This window comes from Mustela putorius, unplaced genomic scaffold (assembly GCF_011764305.1).
Source record: "Mustela putorius furo isolate JIRA1106 unplaced genomic scaffold, ASM1176430v1.1 tig00003834_pilon_pilon_pilon, whole genome shotgun sequence".
NCBI lineage: Eukaryota > Metazoa > Chordata > Mammalia > Carnivora > Mustelidae > Mustela > Mustela putorius.
Window position 1 is genome coordinate 96,894,279 of NW_025421987.1, and position 24,692 is coordinate 96,918,970.

A 24,692-nucleotide genomic window follows, 5' to 3' on the forward strand; every position below is an offset into this window, starting at 1 on the left:
ATATACTAACTATATAAAAATGTTTCCGTTTGGAGCAAATTTGCTGTAAAATCTTGCATAAAAATGAACTAGTAACTTGTGTGCTTAATGACCTCAAAGTACTGTTTCTTAAACTCATAGAAAGTACACATACAAATAGCAGTCATCTTTTAAAAGAGATATTTGGGAAGTTTTACAGTTATTCAATGATGAAACAATAATCAGAAGCTTTTTAAAATTCATAATTTACAGATTAGCTTCAGAGACCATAAAGTAGAAATAGTAATGGTATCTATCTCAAGAGGTGGTGAGGGTGAAGTAAGTCCTTTGGAATGTTAATAAGTGCCTGGGACAGAACGAGCACAATGGAGGCTTGTCAGATGCCGCTAATACTGTCCCCATCGTGGATGCCGTCATCCTCGTCATCATCATGGGAGAAGAGGCTCAGTGGTTTACAGGCACACCTCCACTTTGTCACGCAGCTACTGTAGCTCAGCTACCACTCCTTCCTCAGGCGTGCTCAGCCTTAGACTGTGGAGTCTGCTTCCTTACCGTCCTTGCAAGTTCTTGAAGGTGTGCTAAGTCACTGGCCTTAGCAGCTTTGAGAGCATTTAGTTCATTCTGTTTCATTTCCGTGTCCTTATCAAATTTCTCCATCCAGAACTCTAGCTTTTCCTCAAGTTTCTGTTTGGAAAGAACATTAAAACATGGTTCCATCAGACACAAAGCCTTATGAAATCATTTATATAAGGTTCGAGAACCAGCAAAACTTCCCTATAGTGAAAAAAGGCAGAATCATGGCTACCTCTAGGGGCAGGTTGCTTGATTGGATCAGGAAGGGACACGAGGGAGACTCTGGGATGTTGTAAACATGTTCTCTATGTGGATGGTGGTTACAGGATGTGTGTGTGTGTGTGCGCACGCATGCAAATGTTCATCAAAGTATATGCTTAATGTTTGTATACTTAATATTATTATTCAATTTAAAAACAGAAGGAAGAAGGCCTTCCAAGGGGTCTGGATAAGGGAAATTGGAAGGAATAAAGGGTAGGTAGAAAATTCTAAAGGATAAGGAATGGCATCAGATAGTTCTTTGATTAATAACAGTAAATACCAGGGCTGCCTGGTGGCTCAGTCAGATGGGCATATGCCTTCAGCTCGGGTCATTATTGGGTCCTGGGATGGAGCCCTGCGTCGTTGGACTCCCTGTTCAGCAGGGAATCTGCTTCTCCCATCCTCTGCCCCTTCCCCCTTCTCATGCTCTCTTTCTCTCAAATAAAAAATAAATAATAAAATCTTTAAAAAAAAAAAAACACAGTAGATGCCAATTGAGAAGGGTACAATGTCTTCAAAATCCTAGAAAATAATAAATGTGAATCTAAGATTCTGTACTTAGCTAACCTAGCATTCAATTGTGAGGAAAGAAAGACTATACCTGGTCTTTCCAAAAGAGTTACTCAAAAGTGTATTTTAGCAATGAAATCTAAAATTTCATTTTAGAGATAGTACATGTGAGAAATGACAGCATGTTTATTTAAGCTACATAAAATACTTTTTTTTTAAAGTAAACCATAATCTGGAACTAAAATCCCAAATTAGGCACTATGTCTCCTGGAAAAAACAGATAGGCTCTGAAGACAGAATGCCTAGGTTTCGCTCCTAAGCTCTGGCCCTCAAGTATGTTAACTTAAATTCTTTAAGCCTCAGTTCCCTCATTTATAAAATGGAAATACGTAATGAATGATTTCAATATGGGATGTAAGAGAGGAAGAGAAGAGGTAAAACTTTGCTTTATTAAAGAAAAGAAGATATAAGTATTGATTAACTCTAGACTTAAGATGAACAGAGTATACATATATATGTTAAAGTACAGAACAAAGTATAAAGAATATACTTTGAACAAAGTATAAGTATGTTAAAATGTGAAGGGTTACCACTCCAAGAATATAATGCATAACTTCCAAACTACTAGATCATGTACCTCAAGAATGAAACCTCAAGAGGAGTCTTTAGCCTATAATTCTGAAACTAATAACACATTATATGTTAATTGAATTTAAATTTTAAAAAATAGAACAAGTGGAATATAAGAAAAAACAGCAGCATAACGCAAGGAAAACAACACAAGCTTCAGAGCCTATCAGAGGCCTGTTCAGATCTTCAATCTCCCATTTTCTAGCTATATATATTGGACATGTTAATTAATACCTCTGAGGCTTTGTTTCTTCTTTTGTAAAATGGGAATATTACTACTTATGTCCTGTGAATATTATGAAGAATAGATATAATGTATACGGTGCCTGGCACTAAAAGGCTTTCAATAAATGGTGCTTATTTTAATTATCAATCAATAAATAATCAAAAGTTTAAAAAAAAAAGAGTCTTTAGGTTGTACATTGACATGGAATTTTTTAAAAACGTGAGTCAATTATTCTGATCAAGTTAAAGAGAACATCAGTTTGGTGCAATCATGTCTTTAACATCTCTAAGTCTTGTTAACATTTTTTTCTTAAAAAAAAAAAAAAAAAGAACAGTCTCCAGGCAGGTAAAAAGAAATGGCTAAAATGTAATAACATCATTTGATATTTATTGAACTTCTAGATATATTAATTTCTATTTATGGCAAATGATACTGGTTTTTATTTTACAGTAATATAAAAAATTTTGTTGAAGTGAGTATATACAAAATAATAACACCGGTGGTATGCTGATATTACAAAACTAAGAAAGTGGTATGCAAATGATGAATTTGCACTAGACAGCAAGAAACCAAACAATATGGGACACCTGGGTGGCTCAGTCAGTTAAGCATCTGACCTGAGCCTTCAGCTCAGGTCAGGATCCCTGCTCAGCAGGGAGGGAGCCTGCTTCTCCCCGAGCCTCCCGCTCCCCCTGCTTGTTCACACACTCTCTCTCTCTGACAAACAAAATCCTCAAAACAATTAACTAAGAAAAAATAAAATCAAACAATAAAAATTCCATCAATCCAACAGAAGAAGGAAAGAAACACCAAAAAGCTTGAAAAGCAGGAAATATAAAATAAGATGAAAAAAGTAAATACAAATAAATTAAAAATCACAATAAAAATAAACTGTGGTAAATTTCCATATCAAAATAGGGGCGCCTGGGTGGCTCAGTGGGTTAAAGCCTCTACTTTCGGCTCAGGTCATGATTCCAGGGTCCTGGGATTGAGCCCTGCATCAGGCTCTCTGCTCAGCGGGGAGCCTGCTTCCTTCCTCTTTCTCTCTGCCTACCTCTCTGCCTACTTGTGATCTCTGTCTGTCAAATAAATAAATAAAATATTTTTAAAATTTTTTCCTATCAAAATAGTGTCCAATTTTTAAAAAAAGTCAATCTATGAACGATTTATAAAAATCACAACTAAAACAATATAATCATAGCAAAAAGAAAGCAGGTTTGGCAAGTAGTATCTGGAAAAACAGAATTCAAGCCAAAAATAATTAAATGAGACAAAAAGGGATATTTTATCCTGAGAAAAGGCATGTTCTATTAAAAAGATATTGTAGTTATGAAGTTTTATATTCTAATGCCATTTTAGAATATATAAAGCAAAAATTATTAGAAATATAAGAAATTGACAGATTCGAAATCATCTTGGGAGGCTCTCATACTTCTCTGAAATTAACAGCTCAGCTAGATCAAAATAAATAACATGAAGAATCTGACAGACTATTAGACCTTTAAAAAAAAAAAAAAAGATTGTATTTTATTTATTTATTTGAGAGACAGCAAGCAAGAGAGAGCATGAGCCAGGGAAGAACGGGGCAGAAGCAGACTCTCTGCCGAGCAGGGAGCCGGACATGGGCCTTGATCCTAGAACCCAGAGATCATGACCTGATCTGAAGGCAGACACTCAACCAACTGAGCCACCCAGGCACCCCAGATTTATACCTAACAGAGAATACAAATTCTTTTCAAATACCCATGGAATATTCACATAATCTGAGCATATATGAAGCCCAAATGAGGGCTCAACAAATGCCAAAAGGCATAAAGTCTTACATTTCACATAACAACACCACAATGGAAGACAGTGTAGACGTCAAAGGGTTGTCAGCAATAGAAAGCCTACACATTTCTTCTCCAACTCCAGCTACCTGGACATTTAAGAAATACACTTTTAAGGGCACCTGGGTGGCTCAGACGGTTAAGAGTCTGCCTTCAGCTCAGGTTGTGATCTCAGCATCCTGCGATCAAGCCCCACATCAGGGTCCCTGCTCATCGGGGAGCCAGTTTCCCCCTCTCTCTCTGCCCTTCCCTCTGCTTGTGTTTGCTTGTACACACTCTCCTGCTCTATCTCTAAATAAATAAATAAGTCTTTAAAATTTAAAAAAAGGGATGATAACTTAAGCATTATGTATCAAGGGCGCCTGAGTGGCTCAGTGGGTTAAAGCCTCTGCCTTTGGCTCAGGTCATGAACCCAGGGTCCTGGGATCGAGACCTGCATCCGGCTCTCTGCTCAGCAGGGAGCCTGCTTCCCCTCCTTCTCTCTCTGGCTGCCTCTCTGCCTACTTGTGACCTCTGTCTGTCAAATAAATAAAAATATTTTTTTTAAAAAAAGCATTATGTATCAAAACCTGTATACTGCAGCCAAACAGTACTCAGAAAAATATGTTGGGTTACATGAATATAGTAGAAAATAATAAAATTCAAAAGTCAATGAACATAGCATTTAAAAAACTAGACAAAGATTAACAACATAAGCTCAAAGGAAGTATAAGAAAATAATTGCTCAAAACTGAAGCAAAAACCAATGTGAAAATGAAAAAGTATTTGCTCAATAAAGCCAAAAGATGGTTTTTGCAAAGACCAATAAAATGGTCAAAATTTTGACAAATCATTTAAGCAAGAAAAAGGGAGAGAAGACACAAATTTCTTAAAATAAAGATGAGGGGCGCCTGGGTGACTCAGTCAGTTAGGCTGCTGCCTTTGTCATAATCCTAGGGTCCTGGGATTGAGCCCCATGTTGGGCTCCTTGCTCAGCGGGGGGGCCTGCTTCCCCTCCCTCCACCTTCTGCTCTACCTGCTTGTGCTCTCTCTCAATCTCTCCATCAAATAAATAAATAAAATCTTTAAAAAATAAAGATGAAAACAATAACTACATAAATAAAGGAACTTTTAAGTTGTGAGAGACTGTGGAGCACATCTTTATATTAATAAATTTGAAATGAATGTTTTAGATGAAATGAGTTCTTTCTAGGAAGAAATTACCAAAAAATGACTCAAAAAGATTATTTAAGTGAAGACATCAATAATTAAAAAATTGAAAAGGTAGCTAACCATCTCCCCTTGAAAATGGTACTCAAAAAGATTGTCTATGACTAAATTTTAGTAAAGTTTCAAGGAACAGATAATAATCTATTTGTTCTATTGGTATTTTTAGGTTTCAGAGCAGAAAAAGACGGAAAGCTTCCCAACTCAAGCTGCTTAGCTACCATAACTGTTACAATACAAAGAACACTAAAAAATAAATCTATAGGTTAAACTTATTTATGGAATATATAAATACAAAATAAAAATCTATAAACCAATCTAGCAGTCTGTTAAAAGAATAATGTATTATGAACAAGCAGGGTTTATCCCAAGAATTTAAAGATGATTCATCAATAAATGATTACTATATTTTACTTTATTAGCATATTAAAAAATAAAAAGCCTATATCTCAATGGATGGAAAAAATCTATCTCATAAAACATCAAAACTCATTCCAGATTAAAAACGAAAAACAAAAAACAAAAAACTCAGCAAGACTGAAAGGAAACTTATTTAACTTGATAAAAGTTTATCTACCGTAAACCTATGTAGTAAACCTCATACAACCCCATTTGTGCCAGTTATCAATTTATTGCTTCTCTAAATGAATCCTTCACCAGCCAACTTTTCAACCAGGATGCTTGCTCTAACTTGGTTCTTTTGCCACTTGGCACAGTGATAAGCCTTGTCAGTAGAGGGCGCTAAAGGGACATGACAGGAAAGCGTCTCTCCTTTGTTCAAGTCCTTCCTCTTTTGTTCCTGGGGCACAGGGCTGACAGTGGCCTGTGTGGGGGACACTGATGCCACTTATTCACCAACAAGTTTTGCTGACATAACAGGAGGATTCTTGCTTACCAAAGAACCCACCATTCCCAGTTTGTCCACTTTATCCCACTACCTATGAACCTGCTCTGACCCAGGGCAATGAAGCAAACATCTCTGTTCCTCCCTTCCTTGGATACCATCCTTTGACCCTAGGGTGTTTCTTTAGAGTTCTCTTTTATCCTTTCTTTGTAGCCAATCCCTTACTCTTAATGATTCTTTTGCTAAACATTCCCTGCTGAAAGAACTGTTGTGTTTTCTGTCACCTAACTGAACAGTGATTCAAAACTGGTACCAAAAGTAGCTTCTGTCCCACCTTCTCATTCATAAGTCCTACTAAGGCACCCAAAGTCCTTGCTTTGTCCTGTTCAGCAGATAGAATCAGCAAGGGGACTACTACAATGTTTTGTAGAAAGTCAAAGCAAGCAAGATCTCTGCAGACCATATTATGGCAGAAAGAACAGAAGGGACACAGCCCTGATGCGAGCCTGTGCGGATGTACGGTTGACCCTGCCAGGTAAAAGCTAACTGCTTCTGGAGGTTCTTCCAAATTGGGTTGGAGACACAGGCTTTGGTCAGCCGCCTACCGATTGCCAGTGGCCTCTGAAGAATTTCCCTAGTCAAGATACTACACCTAGAACTGTAGCTGCAATTGGAGTCATCACCTGATTGCATTTACAATAGTCTACAGTCATTATCCAAGATCACTCAACTCAACAGGTCACACTGCTTAGCTAAATGGGGATGTGGTAAGTATCACTACCTCTGCTGCTTTATTTTTTGTTGGCACTGATCTCTGCCTTTGCAGTACGGGTGCAGCATCTGCTTAGGATTTACTATGTTGGTAGGAAGGGGAAGTTCCAGAGACTTCTACTTGGTCCTTACTACCATAATGGCCCTCACTCCATAAATCAGAGAATCAATGTGGAAATTCTGTCTGTTGCCGAGTATGTCTATTCCAATTCTATGTTCAGTAATGGGAAATAACTACAGGGTGGATCCACAGAGCAAGTGGGCCTGGAGTAAAGCAGATCTGCCGATCACCTGAGCACTATAATTTCTCATTTTGAGTAGGGATGACCACGGTATTGTTTCAGGTCCCTAGGAATTAATATTAAATCAGAGCCAATGTTTAGTAATCTGAAAGGGTCTGGATATTTTCTGTTTTCTAGTGTACAGTAACTCTAATAATAGCCACAGGTCCCTTTGAGTGGGCTTAGGGGAAGATTCACAGTATATACCTTCCATAATGATGTAGAGTTCATCCTCAGGGAGACCTGGCCCTTCCACTTAAGGGGATTTGGTCTTTGAATTGATTTAGTTCTGGAAATTGGAGGAGAAACCATGACTCTTTATTGTGGTTTTGGCTTTCTTCTGTTACATACATCAAGTAATTCTTTATCAGGCTGCTCATGAATTTTGTTCATAGGGGTACCATGATTAATTAGCCATTGTCAAATATCACTAAGAGCAAAGGCATTCTGATTTCTGGTACATCCCCGCTGTCCTTCATGGTAAATGTGTTCACCTTTCTTTGGCAGTTAAGTGCTGCCTCGTGTCCTCTGGCTCTGCAGAATCCCATCATCACCACTGAAAGCAGGGAAGCCATTTCAATGATGATGTCACCCATGATTTTACGTGGCCTACCTAGGAAAGCAACCAAAGACCTTTTTGAGGATGTGAGTGCTCCCCTCATGAACAAATTTCTCAATGTCTTAGTATGGGAGTGTCCTCTGGGAAGAAATGTCTCACACTAACTCATTACATGTAGGTGTTCAGCAGCAGATCTGTAGGTCACACAAATTCACTCTGATATTCCCATTTCCCTAAGTCTTTAGATTCTCTCCACTAAATCCTACTAGGGAAGCTGTGGCATCTCCACCTCATTAAATGTGGGCCACTGCCGAGTCGCTGAGTCCAGTTTCAAGTGAACCGTTAGAGTCCAGCTTCACAAGCTATCACATGGGATCCAGAATCTCCAGTAAGTATGTCCATATCAATGAACATGACTCAGTCTAGCGTTACATTCCACCCTCGTTGGTCTATCACCCTTAGAATCCATTCCCACACATGTCTCCCAATTACAAGCAAAGTCTTGTAATTCTTTAGGTTTATAAGCTATTTCCCTCTGAATTATAGATATCTGAATTACCTGTACCCTGAAGCTTGCTGAGATTTGACTCTAGTTATGGGTCCAGGGACAAGAGGAGTGATTGTGCTGGGTGTTGAGAGTGAGCATCTGACTTAGATGAAGTTATTACTATGGCATTTTCACAGAAAGTAAGACTAATCTCCCAAACCCGCAAAGGCATACTACTTCCACTGGGAAGGGAGGCTCAGAGTTACTTGGGAGTTGAATATTAATTACTTCTGAATACATTGAGATATTCCTATTATGAGTTTCAGTGTCCCATTATTTCCCAATGAATGCCCTAACCTGCACATGAGAACCTGGGCTAGACTATGAATTCATATGTAATACTGACTGAAATACCACTAAAACCAAAAACAGAACAATGGTGCCCCATTATCACTACTACTAGTCAACATTACACTTGACACTCAAGCTATACTATAAGCAACAAAATGGAAACACATATAAATAACAAAAACGAAAATGTAAAATTGTCTGCAGTCGAAAAGATTTTCTAGAAAGCAAATCTAAATGAATTAACTGAAAAACATTAAAACTAATATGAGAGGGCATAAGGCATCTACAGTGATATGCAAAAATGAATAGACTTTCCATATACCATGCATTTACAGACATAGCTAAGAATGTTTAGCATTGTTATACTAGCAAAATTGGAAACAACCTGAATGTCCAGTGGCAGAAGAATGGCTAACTAAATTTTGGTCTACCCCTCAATGGGATATTATATAGCAGTTGTATTGCTATTGGAAACAGTAAGACAAAGTATATTTTTTAAAAAGAGTCTGGAATAATATATGTGGTATGATCCTATTTATGTCAGAAATATTAACAAATAAATAAATAGATGGATAGATAAATACTAAAAATGTAAGTATTTAGGTACATAAACCAGTATGTATATCAAGAAAAAGATTTGGAAGAACTACTGGAATAATTTGGGGGTGATTATGAGAGCTTTCACTCTTTCTTTTCAAAATCTATGTCTTTCTGGGGGTGCCTGGATGGCTCAGTGGGTTAAGCCTCTGCTTTCGGCTCAGGTCATGATCCCAGGGTCCTGGGATTGAGCCCCACATCGGGCTCTCTGCCCCGCGGGGAGCCTACTTCCTCCTCTGCCTTTCTGCCTACTTGTGATCTCTGACTGTCAAATAAATAAATAAAATCTTTAAAAAAAAAAAATCTATGTTGTGTTACTGGGCTGACAATCTGGGAAACACTGACTTCACCCATCCATTATCCATTCACCCACCAACTAACTCATCGGATTGTCATTAAACACATGCTAACTAGGCATCTAACACTGAACAAGGAACATGGTACATAATCCTTATTAGAAATTTAGATTTTGGTTTTAGTAAAGCCCTGTGAGATAGCAGGTATAAATTATTTTCTTTAACCACAAATTTGGAACTGTTTACTGAAAATTTATTAGCTTTTTCAAAGGTAAACTGAATTCTAAGCTAGAAATTTTTTCCTTATTCATCCCAACAGGGATTTTTTTTAAAACTCCTCTCAGCTTAGTTTGTTATTAGTTTTAGAAATACTAATTAAAACCACTTCAGTCACATATAATTCACACAAGAAGAAATAAGATGAATAAAGAAATATGTATTTTGTAAGTGAAACACAAACACATCAGAGCATGGAAAAGTTTTGGGGACCCACCTGCTGCTCTTTTCTAAGGAACGTTTCAATCTCCAGATGAATCCTGTTCTCTTCTTCAGTTTTCAACCTCAGTTTCTGTGACAACAATAAACCAGTATCAGGAAATCTTGCCAGCAGGGTTCGGAATGAGAAATTCTCAATATTAGAGATCTGTGGCCAGATCTCAATTTTCTTTACCAGCTGAGATCCCAAGAATCCTGCCATATTGCTCTAGGGCTGGGAAATCATTCCCTTCAACCCAGTTCATGTTCACAAATGTCGCTAGGCCATTTGCTGGCATTGTAGGGGACACATGCCAGTGCCCAGGACAAAAGGACCATGATCCGCTTGCCTGGATAAAGTGATGTCAATTGAAGGAGAGAAACCATGCTTCAAGGGCACAAGGTTCTTAGGCCTAGAAAAGGAAATTCCAGAGTGCAAGTAAAGTTTGTAGTCAGGGTTGTCTAACTAACCCAGGGGAGTAAGCTTTCAAATGAGTGGGGCCCAGGGAAAGCAGTCCTCCTCCCCAGGGATGACATGTTTGTTCCTTCCCACCTACCTACTGTTCATTTAGCCATTGGAGCCTTCCTTTTCTAGTGAGGGTCTGCCCCTTGTTTCTTTCTCCTACTCTTTTCCGTGGTGACTTTCCAGCTATATAAATTTAGGTTTGAATGAAATTCAGCTCTTTTGATTTTATATTTCTTAATAGAGGGATAAAAGGTACCAGCTGGCAGCAGCAAAAACCCACACTTAATAAGCATCTTGTTTTGCCCGCGTTACCAGGAGAAATGGCAAGTGGTTTTATAAAATAAGGATAAAGTGACCAAGGGAAGAAAGTACAACTGACTTTCAAAGTCGTCACAAAAAAACAGTGGATGGGGGCGCCTGGGTGGCTCAATGGGTTAAGCCGCCGCTGCTTTCCGCTCAGGTCGTGATCTCAGGGTCCTGGGATCGAGTCCCGCATCGGGCTCTGTGCTCAGCAGGGAGCCTGCTTCCTCCTCTCTCTCTCTCTGCCTGCCTCTCTGCCTACTTGTGATCTCTCTCTGTCGAATAAATAAAATCTTTAAAAATACAAACAAACAAAAAACAGTGGATGTCGGCTACAGCCCATCAGAATCTCTGCCTGCAAATACACAAGACTTCATTCTCTTTTTACTTCTGGTCTCAAATGTGAGAGCTGCAGGAGAGCTGGAGCAAAGATCAAGATATTCTCCCTCTCCTTCCTCCTCTGTTAGCTGAAGCAATATGAAGAGTGACAGCTCGAATGTGTTCATTCCTCAAGCAGCAGTGATTACCTCTATCTCTTCCAGCAAAAGCTCCTCAGTTCTGTTACATTTCTTCTGGGTCTGGGAGATCTGCAGCTCAGTGTTTTTCTTCATATAGCGATTTTCCATGTTGGTTTTTGCCTTCATTTCTTGCAACTGGTCCCTGAGGTGAGCAATATATTCATTCCGACTCTGTAGAGGTAAGACCAAGTTTCTAAATTAAAATACATGCATGGGGTGCCTGGGTGGCTCAGTTCCTTGGGCATTCAACTCTTGATTTCGGCTCAGGTCATGTTCTCAGGGTCATAAGATGGAGCCTGGCATTGGGCTCTCTGCTCAGTAGGGAATCTGCTTGAGATTCTCTCTCTCTCCCCCTCCCTTCCCACTGCCCCTCCCCTCAGCCCCCCCCCCCTCTAAAATAAATAAATCAGGGGCACCTGGGTGGCTCAATGGGTTAAGCATCTGCCTTCAGCTCAGATCATGATCTCAGGGTCCTGGGATCAAGCCCCACATTGAGCTCCCTGCTCAGTGTGGAGCCTGCTTCCCTCTCTCTCTCTCCCTGCCTCTCTGCCTACTTGTGATTTCTCTCTCTGTCAAATAAATAAACAAAATCCTTTAATAAAATAAATTAAAATAAATAAATAATTTTTAAAATAATAAAGTAAAAAAAAAAATATTCTACCTCCATTCAGTTCAGCCAGTGGCTAAAGCCTACCTTTTGTATCTATAAATCAACAAGAAAATGGATCTATTTTACTATTATTGCACTACAGGAAAGTTAGCCAATAATCATGGACAGTATACATGAAAACAAAGGCTAAGTAGTTCTAAGCATCAAGAATGGGAGATTTTTTTCCTAGTACACTATTTGGATAGTCTGTATACACAAAGACTTCTCATTACCATCTCATTTTGGTAGAAAAAGCACTGCTCTAAATGATCAAAAGACCTGTCTTCTCACCCAAGCCCCCAATAGCTGTGTCAGCCTGGCCAAGTCAGTTAAACTCTGCACGTTTTACCTGCTATAAAATAAAAACATTAATATCTGCCCTGTCTGGAATATCTCAGCAAGTGATTGTACGGAGTTAATTAAGAATATGTAAAAACTCTTTGCAGGTCCCAAAGTGCTTGGCAATTTTAAGGTTTTAATATTCATTTAAAAACTATTCATTCAGTACCATACTAAGCTAAATAGTGGAGAACTAATAGACGTGGTCTTTGCCCTCATAGAGCTTACAGTCTAGTGATAGAGATGTGATTAAAATAAAACAAACTTGGGGCGCCTGGGTGGTTCAGTGGGTTAAGCCGCTGCCTTCGGCTCAGGTTATGATCTCAGGGTCCCGAGATCGAGTCCCGCATCAGGCTCTCTGCTCGGCAGGGAGCCTGCTTCCTCCTCTCTCTCTCTGCCTGCCTCTCTGCCTACTTGTGATCTCTCTCTGTCAAATAAATAAATAAAATCTTAAAAAAATAAAATAAAATAAAACAAACTTTTTGAGGCATCTGGATGGCTCAGTTGGTGGAATGTGCACCTCTTGATCGCAGGGTAATGAGTTCGAGCCCACGTTGGGTATAGAGATTACTTAAAAATAAGATCTTAAGGGGTGCATGGGTGGCTCAGTCAGTTGGGTATTTGACGCTTGATTTCAGCTCAGGTCATGATCTCAGGGTTGGGAGAGGGAGCCCCATGTTGGGCTCTCTGCTCAACAGGGAGCCTGCTTCAGGATTCTCCCTCCCTCTGCCCTTCTGCCCACTTGCTCTCTCGCTCTCTCTCTCAAATAAGATAAATCTTTTAAAAAATTAACTAAGTAAATAAAGTCTTAAAAAAGAAAGCAAACTTTTTTAAAGGCACAAAACACTCTTAAAGACAACACTCAATAGGACAACAGGCCATGGGAGAGAGTGACAAGGGAGGCCCACATTAGATCAGGTAGTCTATGAAGGATTCTCTGAGAAGGAATCTCTCTATGAAGGATTCTCTGACACCTGAAGGGTAAGTATGGAGGTCACATGAAAAGTGGGATCAAGGAGGAGTCTAAGAAAGAGGAAAAATAAGTACCCAAGTCCTGAAGCCGCAAAAACCTGGATACATTCCAGGAACTGAAAGAAAACTCTGGAGACTATCCCAGCAAGGGTTGAGAGTAGGACAAGATGAGGCTGGAGAGGGAGGTAAGACGGACCATGTAGGCCCTCCAAAGCACTAGTATGGGGTTTGAATTGTAATCCAAGGGCCATGGGAAGCCTCAGAAGGGTTTTAGTCGGGGAGATAACATCTGATCATTTGAGAAGAACAGATGCAGCAGGAGTAATTTCACAGAGAGATGATTGATTAGCTGACAGCATGACAAGCAAACACAATTAATAATGAAAACACACTGCTTTAGTCAGAGATCGCCGTTTCTCTAAATACCAACCAACTTTAGTTCTGCCATGTAAGCTGGATGGAGTTAGTTCTAAGCATTAGAAGAAACAGCAGAAATCCATCAGGATTATCCACCATGAAAAGCAAATATGGTTTAAAGGATCAGAGGCCCCTAAACTTAGTCAGACTCCCTTCAACTCATTTTGTCTGACTTCTTGGTGTAAACACTATGGAATCATTCCAATTATTCAGTTGTTCCGCCAGTACCAGAGCCTTCCAAGGAGATGAGTATCTCTGGCTGAGAACACGTTACCAGTCCAGCTGGCTAATACATTGCAGTACTTCTTAACCTCTTAAAAGCTGTAGGATTGTGGGCAATTTACTTAACCTAAGACCTTTCTCAACTGTAAAATCCTGCCAGTGTCTTGCACAACTTAGCTACTCAATAAATGTTCATTAAATGCATTTTAAGAAAAGTCTTTTTTGGCTCCGTTTTCCCCTTCTTTCTACACTCTATTTCCTTTTCCCATCTCTTTCCGTTTTGCTTCCCTCCTCCCTTCTGATTCAAGCTATATGGTGGTCAGTGATAAAGTCTGGATTTCTAGGAAGACTTGAGTTAGAGCGAAATGTGACAGCTTCACTTCCTCATCGGCTGGAATCTTTATACCTATCTAACCATGTAGTCTTTCTTTGACACCCTGCTTATATACCACTTAAGCCCAGAAAACCTTTTCTAGAAAACCTCAGCCCATATAAATAACTGCAGTTTTGTTTCTCACAGAATCTAACGGTGTTGAACAGTCAGGTATTCATTAAATAGCATCAACACACAGATATACTTTCAAAGACTCAAGAAAATGTTCTGGTCAGTTTTCTTTATCAAACCAAATATTGAGTCTTTTGGAGTAAAAATATGAAGATCATAAATGCAGAATTAAAACTCTATGAGTTTCCGCCTCTGGCAAGAAAAAGATATTACGTTATGTAACCTAATAAGATCTTAAAACATTGGTCTACAATTTCCCTACTGAGCTGCCCAGGCGTCCCCATAGCAACGGCATTTTTTTTTTTAAAGATTTTATTTATTTATTTATTTATTTGTTTGTTTTATTTATTATTTGACAGAGAGAGATCACAAGCAGACCAAACCTGACTTACAAATCACCAAACTGTCTTCAGATCTGTACTCGTTATTTGAATTCAGAGGAGCACAATTTAGTAATGGAAACGAGCAGCCAACCAATTACAGTTAATAAGGCTCCAACAGCTGCCACAAAAGTTTGAGCCAAAGGATTTTAATGGTGGTGTCTGTTTTCATAATTGGACACAAAGCAGAGATGAGGGTTTGGTTGGAGGGAAAAAGGAAAATGGGAATGTGGTCTATTTAAGTGGCAAAAGCCACAGAAAAAATACAGTTCTGTATTAAGTTAACATCTGTAGTTGTCTATGACTAACAGTGGCAGCTTCTAGAATACTCTCTGAATAAAATCTGAGCTACACAGTCCCCCATTCTTTTTTTTTTTTTTTAAAGATTTTATTTATTTATTTGACAGAGAGAGATCACAAGTAGGCAGAGAGGCAGGCAGGGAGAGAGAGAGGAGGAAGCAGGCTCCCCGCTGAGCAGAGAGCCCGATGCGGGACTTGATCCCAGGACCCCGAGATCATGACCTGAGCCGAAGGCAACAGCTTAACCCACTGAGCCACCTAGGCACCCCACAGTCCCCCATTCTAAGATGCAGATGAAACAGATCCAGATTTCTAAAGTTTCAGGCTCCAATTCCACCCATTCCTTCATTTCCATTTGAACAATTTCCTTTCCAATTGTACCAATTTCCTCTTCCCTTTTGTGATAAAGTTTCCGTACACCTCACTGTCTTGACGGATCTCCGCTGAGTAAACTCTTTTAAATGTAATGCCTTATACTATACACAATATTATACATGTCTAACTACAACAGAGGACAAGGAAGTATTTTTTTCCGTTGTATAAACACAATAGAGTGCCACAAAATGCAGTAATCAAAACAAAGAGGAAGTCCTTCAGATGTTTTTCACAAGACTGATCATGATTGTCAGGCTTCTGAGGACAATCCAGTAGAAGCAGCACTATAAAAGGGAGACTCTGCGAAGTCTACAGATGATGGGAAGGCAGACAGCTTTTAAAAATGCTGCTACTGGGCGCCTGGGTGGCTCAGTAGTTTAAGCCTCTGCCTTTGGCTCAAGTCATGATCTCAGGGTCCTGGGGTAGAGCCCTGCATCGGGCTCTCTGCTCAGCAGGGAGCCTGCTTCCCTCTACCTCTCTCTCTGCCTGCCTCTCTGCCTACTTGTGATCTATTAGGTAAATAAATAAAATCTTAAAAAAAAAAATGCTGTTACTACCACAAAAGTGATAAGACCCTAATCTCAGGGATTCCTGTTAAAACCTGGCTAAGCCTCTAATGAAACTATTGAAGACAAGTTAGGTCTTCACAATTCTCAATTTACAGGAGTCTTCTAAACAAAATGAGACCTTTCATTTCACTTTTGCCTCCTCTTGGAGTCAGTTCAGGCTCTAATAAAAGGCTTTTGAATTCTGATATCTATTGCTTATCATATACTGGCTTTGAGTTGCTTGCAAATTAGCAAACGTGCCTTCTATATCTTCATCTACTTCCTTAACCCATTTTGGAGCCTAAAGTTCATCAGAGTCAGCTCAACCTGTTGTCTTAGGTACTCAACTCTATATCCAGTCCCCCCAAAAAGGAAATCAGTGTCATCAAAGAGAGTACAAAAAGCTGAGAGGCTAAGTGAAGAAAAGAACTGGGTAACATGCAAAAGTTAGTAATAGTGTGGCCAGAGAAAAACCAAAGTATGGTTTGGAGGATGGAGTAGTTCAGGCCTGTTTTAAAATAAGAAGCAGGGGCGCCTGGGTGGCTCAGTTGGTTAAGTGACTGACTCTTGATTTCAGCTCAGGTCATGATCTCAGGGTCGTGAGATTGAGCCCCTGAGTGCTGAGGCTCTGCACTCAGCAGAGAGTCTGCTTGAGAGTCTCTCTCTCCCTCTGCCCCTGCCCTCATCCCAAGAGCACGTACTCTCTCTCTCAAATAAATAAATCTTAAAAAAAAAAAAATTTATGCAAAGCTTCTGCATAGCACTGAGCTTTCCAAAGTATAGTCAGTGACCATGGATGGCAATGTGATTGCTGAATAAAGAACCAAAAGCTGAGGAATTAGTGGTGCTACCATTGGCATAGGGCCACCCAGTCTAGACATTCATGTGAATCTGGATCCAAGAAACTTTAGGGTTACAGGGCATCCAGCTTTGTGCCCTTTGGCCCCTTCTGTAACCAGTCAAAATGAGTTGGAATGGGTTCATATCCTTCACTGTTACCTCATTTAACCTCAATAATCAGGGCAAAGATGAAGTAAGTGAAGGACTCTTCTTTATCAGCCAACCTTCTCCTTGAAGATATATATATCTCCTTCAAGGAGATTATATATATATCAGTGCTTGGGATACACTGTAGGCAGTTAGAAATTAGTTCTATTAGGATTTCTAACACACTTAGCAGTTTACAAAGTTATATATAGTTTACAAGTTTACAAAGTTATATATATATACACGTGTGTGGTATATATATGTGTGTATATATGTGTACATATATAAGCAATTATAATTGTATATGTACATATATATATGTATATATATAACTTTGTAAACTTCTAAGTGTGTTAGAAATCCTAATAGAACTAATTTCTAACTGCCTACAGTGTATCCCAAGCACTGATATATATATAATCTCCTTGAAGGAATGTGTATATATATGTAATATATGTATGTACATATATGTATTTATATATAATTGTAAATAAATACTATATAATATATGTTATAAATTATATATAATTATATATTTTTATATATTTACATAAATATATAAATTTAAGGGAAATGAGAAACCCTAGGCCCAGGAGAAAAATAAATCCTCCGAGGCATTTTGTTTTGAGAATATCTCCTCAATGCTAAATACCTTAGCGGCAGCTCCAGCACTGGAAAGGTTTATGGTATGTTCTAGAGGCAGCAGGATGAGGTAAGGGTAATTGCTTAAAGAAACTCCTGGTCAACCTAAAGCCACAGGTCTGGAGCAGATTAGATATAGCCCTAAGAAACACAACAACAAAGATTACAGACCTAGAACTTCAACATGGTCCAAACCCTGACCCCCAGGGACAAGGCAGATGTCTTACATGACGAGCCTCCCCCATGTACAGGACACCCATTGATGGTGTTTCCCCAGAGAAGCATGGCTTATAAGGCCCTCCATAATTTGTTGCCTTCTCCTATTCTAAGTTCATCTATGTTATCCTCTCCGTTTCTCTTCAAACTTCAGCAGCTATAAACTGGCCTTCTTCTAGTTCCTTATAAATCCCAAGTTCTGTCTCCTAACTGAATATTTAGAAGTTTAACTTTCACTATTGCCAATAAGTTCCTGCCAGTATGACCTTCACACAGCTAGTAACTATAAACTCTGGGCTCAATACAAAAGGCAATCACATAAAAACACTGGAGTGTACAAAATCAGGCAGAATCTGGAAGGAGACACTTGTAAGAGAGGTACAGCATGTGCTGAGTTTCCAACTTTCCATGACCTTGATTAGACCATAGTCAGCACTACAGAGTGGAGGGTAGCAGTGGATTGTGTAAAGCAGTGAGAACCCTCATCGCAGTCTTTTCAGACTGAAGAACCAGAAAACAGATTTTTGGACAACTAGAGCCAAATAGTTTTCAATAATGCTGAAAAGGAGAGAAAAAGCTTCACATTTGTTGTATAAATTCTGTGCATATCTTTGGCTCACTCCTGAGGCACAATGGTGCCAGGAAGAACATAGGCAGCCCTGCCAAGGAGAAAAGGAAATGAACTGAAGTGAGCTACTGCCCAATGTCGGTGAGAGTTTTTAGTTTTAATTTAATGGAGTTAACTGACCACTAAAACAAAAATGTCAGTACACTTTGGGAGATAGAACAGAATGCAGAGCCTCTACAACATAATATTCACACTGTCCAGGACACATTCCAAAATGACTCCATATTGAAGAAAAAGAGAACTATGAACCATTCTCAAGGGAGATTAACCTTAAGATGCCAAAGGTTGGAACTAGCAGACAAGGATTTTTTTTTAAGATTTTCTTTTTAAGTAATACCTATACCCAACATGGGGCTTAAACTCACAACCCTGTTGGTAGGCTCTACCAACTGAGCCAATCAGGCATCCCAATAGATAAGAATTTTAAACAAAGCTCAATAAAGAGCAATATGCTCATAATAAATAAAAAACAAGAAACCTCAGCAGAAAAATAGAACTATAAAAAAAGAACTAAATGGAAATTCTAAAACTAATTTTCTAAATTTTAAAACAAAAAAAGTACTAGAAGGGCTTAATAGTAGAATGGAGATGATGGAAAGTCAGTGAAATTGGAGACAGACAAAAGATTATTCAATCACATGAACAAAGAGAAAATTTTTTTTAAGAAACAGAGAGACCTAAAGGTCACTATCAAAAAGTCTAAATAGGGATCATTGGAATTCTAGTAGGAAGAGTGCAACAAAATGGAACTTTAAAACTATCTGAAAACATACTGGCTGGGGCACCTGGGTGGCTCAGTTGGTTAAGTGCCTGCCTTTGGCTTAGGTCATGATCCCAGGGTCTTGAGTCAAGACCTGCATTTTGCTCTCTGCTCAGCGGAAGTCTCCCTCTGCCGCTCTCCCTGTTCATGCTCTCTCCGTCTTAATAAAATCTTTTTTTAAAAAAGTCTTCTAACTTCTGGGGTGCCTGGGTGGCTCAGTGGGTTAAGCCGCTGCCTTTAGCTCAGGTCATGATCTCAGGGTCCTGGGATCGAGTCCTGCATCGGGCTCTCTGCTTGGCGAGGAGCCTGCTTCCCTCTTACTCTCTCTGCCTGCCTCTCGGCCTACTTGTGATCTCTGTCTGTCAAATAAATAAATAAAATCTTAAAAAAAAAAAGAGTTAAAAAAAAAGTCTTCTAACTTCTATATAAGAAATAATGAAGACTCCCTGATCTGAAGCATAAACTTGTCCAAATAGCTAGGCAAAAGCTGACATTAAGTTATTTTATAACTTTCTAAACTGCTAACTGTATTAGAAATCCTAGTAGAATTTCTAACTGTGTATACCAAGCATTGTTTTCTAAAGTTACTGCTTAAAACTTGGGATGCATTTTCTTATAGAGGTAAATGAAATAACAGATTAGGTCCTAATGACCATAAAAGCCCATCAAATCCACTCTGTACTTGAAATATAATACAGATGACATTATCAAACCTAACCATCATGTATAAGGAGGTTTCTAATGTGCTTAATGTCCCATCTGGGACTAGTCTCGCATCTGGGATGCTGGAATACAGGAGACCGCCTGAGATAAGGTCTCCTGTAGGAAGGGGTCAGTGGTATGCTTGAGTGCGGTGGGAGGAATAAGAACAAACTGAGCATTCCTGAGTGCTGTGGTCTCCCCGAGTTCTACTGGGGACTTACTTACATATCCCAAACAGCTCTCTAGTTACTCTCTTTGTACATTACTCTGTTTAGTAAAGGCATCCCAGGAGAAACAACCATTTCTCATTTGTAGTTTTTTTTTGCTTAAGAAAGATGGCTTCTTTTCTTTTGATGGCTGCATAGTATTCCACTGTGTATATATACCACATCTTCTTGATCCATTCATCTGTTGATGGACATCTAGATTCTTTCCATAGTTTGGCTATTGTGGACATTGCTGCTATAAACATTCGGGTGCACGTGCCCCTTTGGATCACTACGTTTGTATCTTTAGAGTAAATACCCAATAGTGCAATTGCTGGGTCATAGGGCAGTTCTATTTTCAACATTTTGAGGAACCTCCATGCTGTTTTCCAGAGTGGCTGCACCAGCTTGCATTCCCACCAACAGTGTAGGAGGGTTCCCCTTTCTCCGCATCCTCGCCAGCATCTGTTATTTCCTGACTTGTTGATTTTAGCCATTCTGACTGGTGTGAGGTGATATCTCATTGTGGTTTTGATTTGTATTTCCCTGATGCCGAGTGATATGGAGCACTTTTTCATGTGTCTGTTGGCCATCTGGATGTCTTCTTTGCAGAAATGTCTGTTCATGTCCTCTGCCCATTTCTTGATTGGATTATTTGTTCTTTGGGTGTTGAGTTTGCTAAGTTCTTTATAGATTCTGGACACTAGTCCTTTATCTGATATGTCCTTTGCAAATATCTTCTCCCATTCTGTCAGTTGTCTTTTGATTTTGTTAACTGTTTCCTTTGCTGTGCAAAAGCTTTTGATCTTGCCATTTGCGACAACATGGCTGGAACTAGAGCGTATCATGCTTAGCGAAATAAGTCAAGCAGAGAAAGACAACTATCATATGATCTCCCTGATATGAGGAAGTGGTGATGCAACATGGGGGCTTAAGTGGGTACGAGAAGAATAAATGAAACAAGATGGGATTGGGAGGGAGACAAACCATAAGTGACTCTTAATCTCACAAAACAAACTGAGGGTTGCTGGGAGGAGGGGTTTTGGGAGAAGGGGGTGGGATTATGGACATTGGGGAGGGTATGTGCTTTGGTGAGTGCTGTGAAGTGTGTAAACCTGGTGATTCACAGACCTATACCCCTGGGGATAAAAATATATGTTTATAAAAAATAAAAAAATAATAAAAAAAAAGAAAGATGGCTTCTTACATGGCCGTTTTGGCTCAGTAACTTCCGGTGTTGGACGGGTGATTCTTACCTGCACTTCAGCTTGCCATTCTCTTTTGACATTAAGTAGCTGTTTTTGAAGAGATCTTATCTGCTTTTTTCCTTTTTCCTCCCTAGAAGAAGTGAGAATGATTTGTTTAGAGGGGTGTTTCTCAAACTCCAGGTGCACGAGGCTCACCCCCAATGTTAAAAAACAGATTCTTGGGCTCTACCCCCAGAGATTCTGATTCGGTAGGTCTAGGACCAGGCCCTGGAATTCACATTTCTAACAAGTTCTCAGATGTTGCCAGTGGTGCTGGTTCATGGAACACACTTTTAGTCATACCTTACAGATCACTGCAATTTGTTTTAGTAAACCAGAAGGGAGATTTTGGTGTATGGGTTGTATCTCAAAAAGCTGCTGCTGAGAAGAAGCGAAGAGGAGAACAGGAGTGGGGAAAGGAAGGGCAGGACATTCTCTTCCACCTAACCTTCTCTCTCCCACTTGGGGTCGGGTCAGCATTGAGTCCGAAGGTTCCCTCCACCTTTTCTCTCACATGGGTATTTCCCCTGATAAAAATCTTTGCATGAATAATCTCATCTTGGCCGCTCTCAGAACACATGACTTAACACACTTGCCATGGGCACACAAGCAGTAAATGGCAGGGCAGGATTCAAATTCAGTGCTCTCTGAAGGAGAACGTAACTACTTTAGGTTTCTGTTTGTACTCAGAAACAGAATTCTGCTTACCTCTAGTAATGCCATTATCTAGTTTTAAATAAAAACAAAATAATGAAGCCATGTAATAAATTAAATAATGTAATAATAAACAAAACAAGGGGCGCCTGGGTGGCTCAGTGGGTTATAGCCTCTGCCTTCGGCTCAGATCGTGATCCCGAGGTTCTGGGATTGAGCCCCACATCGGGCTCTCTGCTCAGTGGGGAGCCTGTTCCTTTCCTCTCTCTCCTCCTGCCTCTCTGCCTGCTTGTGATCTCTGTCAAATAAATAAATAAAACCTTTAAAGAAAAAATAAAAAGAATAAACAAAACAAAATAAAAACTATCTTAGCTTAGGCTGCCATTACAAAAATATCAGATTGGGTAGTATATAAGTAACAGAATTCATTTCTCACAGTTTGGAAGCTGTGACCAAGATTTGGGTGCCATCAGATTCAGTGTCTGGTTAAGAAAATGCTTCCTGGCTCACAGATGGTCATTTTCACTTGCATCTTTACATGATGGAATGGGTTATCTTTTATATGGGCATTAATCTCATTCCTGAGGCCTCCACCTTCATGACCTCATCACTTCTTAAAGGTCCCACCTTCTAATACCATCACATTGAGGGTTAGGATTTCAACATATAAATTGGAGGTGGAGTGGGGTACACAGAACATTCTGTCTATAGCAACAACCAAAACACCTTACCACTAAGTAGCACCTAGATAAGTACTCCCATTCAGGAATGTTTAGTAAGCATATACTTAACTAGAATCTTGAGATTGAGATTGTCTTGCCAAACTATAGATGATGTAATTCCCATCTATAGATTATCAAGAAATAGATAAGAAAGATGTAAAATATTTATTTCATAATAAATTCAGAACCCTAGGGTCAATTCAGTTACATATATAAGTGAAAAAGAACAGAACAAAGTCCCAAAAGGAAAGAAAAGAAAGAAAGAAAGAGGAAGGAAGGGAGGGAAGGAAAGGGAGGAAGGGGAGGAAGAGGAAGGAAGGAAGGAAGGGGAAAAGGCTTAATATGTATGACTATCCTTAAGGAGTTCTAGGGCTCTGGTGAAGAGCTGGGTGCTGGATTTGGAACAGAAGTGTCAGAACAGACAAACAAAAAATTGGCAAGATCTAACTCTAGGAAGAAAAAAAGCTGTTCAAGAAAGGAAATTTAATAATTATATACTGTATATCTCATCTGTGAACTATTCACACATAGTAATAATCAAAATACTAAGTATTAATTTAACCAAAAATGATGCTCTAACTATACTAGGGGCATGGAAAAAACCCACTAGATTACATCTAAAACTATATTCCCACTGGTGTTGTTTGCCATAAAGAAGAAAACTGGCCAGTGTGAGAAATGAAAAATGGTATATATTTTTTTAAAGATTTTATTTATTTATTTGTCAGAGAGAGAGAGAAAGCACAAACAGAGGGAGAAGCAGTTTCCCTGCTGAGCAAGGAGCCCACCCAAGGTGGCTGATCATGACTTGAGCCAAAGGCAGACACTTAACCAGCTGAGCCACCTAGGTGCCCCATGTACTATTGATTTGAAGGCAAACATTTCTTATATGTTTATTGGCCCATCATATGTCCCCTTTAGTGAACTGTCTTTTCCTATCATTTTTAGATATGCCAAATCAAAAGATGTCTCATCTCTCTGGATCCGACTACACTTTGATTCATCATCACAATGAATGGAAATTTCAGCACATTAAGAGATAAAGGCCAGTCAGATCACTTTTTATTCCCATTCAAAAGCAATGCCCAATTAAAACAGCAATGAAGGCACAGCTGGGCAGCTCAGTTGGTTAAGTGTCTACCTTCCACTCAGCTCATGATTCGGTTCCTTGCTCAGCAGGAAGCCTGCTTCTCCCCCTGCTTGTGTTCTCTGTCTGGCAAATAAATAAAAGCTTAAAAAAAAAAAATAGGGGTTCCTGGATGGCTCAGTCGTTAAGTGTCTGCCTTCAGCTCAGGTCGTGATCCCAGGGTTCTGGGATCAAGCCCCATGTCTGGCTCCCTGCTCAGTGGGAAGCCTGCTTCTCGCTCTTCCTCTCCCCCTGCTGTGTCCCCGGTCTCACTCTCTCTCTCTGTCAAATAAATGAACAAAAGCTTTAAAAATAAAAACAGGGGCGGGGCGCCTGGGTGGCTCAGTGGGTTAAGCCACTGCCTTCGGCTCAGGTCATGATCTCAGGGTCCTGGGATCGAGTCCCGCATCGGGCTCTCTGCTCCACAGGGAGCCTGCTTCCTCCTCTCTCTCTCTGCCTGCCTCTCTGCCTACTTGTAATCTCTCTCTGTCAAATAAAAAAATAAAATCTTTAAAAAAATAAATAAATAAATAAAAACAGGGGCCCCTGGGTGGCTCAGTGGGTTGAGCCGCTGCCTTCGGCTCAGGTGCTGGGATCGAGTCCTGCATCGGGCTCTCTGCTCAGCGGGGAGCCTGCTTCCCTCTGTCTCTCTCTGCCTGCCTCTCCATCTACTTGTAATTTCTCTCTGTCAAATAAATAAATAAATAAAATCTTTTTTAAAATAAATAAATAAATAAATAATAAAGACAAAATAAAACAGCAATGAGACCACGATACACTGAATAGAACGGCAGAAATCCCAAAGACTGACACCACCAAATACTGCCAAAAATGTGGAGCAACAGGAACTCTCGTTCATCGCTGGCAGGAATGCAAAATTGGTTTGGCAACTTCTTACAAAACTAAACATACTCTTACCATAACAATTTGGCAATTA

The 24,692-nt window shown here is 39.6% G+C and overlaps 2 protein-coding genes across 6 annotated transcripts in view; one reads left to right on the forward strand and one right to left on the reverse strand.

Annotated features, from left to right (window-relative positions):
• Nucleotides 1-23,697, forward strand: part of LRCH3 (leucine rich repeats and calponin homology domain containing 3) — a 146,189-nt gene extending 122,492 nt beyond the window's left edge. The window contains exon 21 of the mRNA XM_045088771.1: nt 23,578-23,697. Within this exon, the coding sequence (XP_044944706.1) occupies nt 23,578-23,628 (51 nt within the window). The 3' untranslated portion in view covers nt 23,629-23,697. The remainder of the gene's footprint in view (nt 1-23,577) is intronic.
• Nucleotides 1-24,692, reverse strand: part of IQCG (IQ motif containing G) — a 53,826-nt gene that overhangs the window by 1,784 nt on the left and 27,350 nt on the right. For 3 of the 5 annotated variants that reach the window (XM_013052649.2, XM_045088774.1, XM_004745392.3), the window contains exons 6-9: nt 21,263-21,344; nt 11,168-11,329; nt 9,894-9,968; nt 532-663 (exon numbers count right to left, since the gene is read on the reverse strand). In XM_013052649.2, the coding sequence (XP_012908103.1) occupies nt 532-663; nt 9,894-9,968; nt 11,168-11,329; nt 21,263-21,344 (451 nt within the window). Of the gene's footprint in view, nt 1-531; nt 664-7,406; nt 7,724-9,893; nt 9,969-11,167; nt 11,330-21,262; nt 21,345-24,692 lie in introns of those variants that run through there. The other 2 variants (XM_045088776.1, XM_045088775.1) reach the window with 2 other exon arrangements.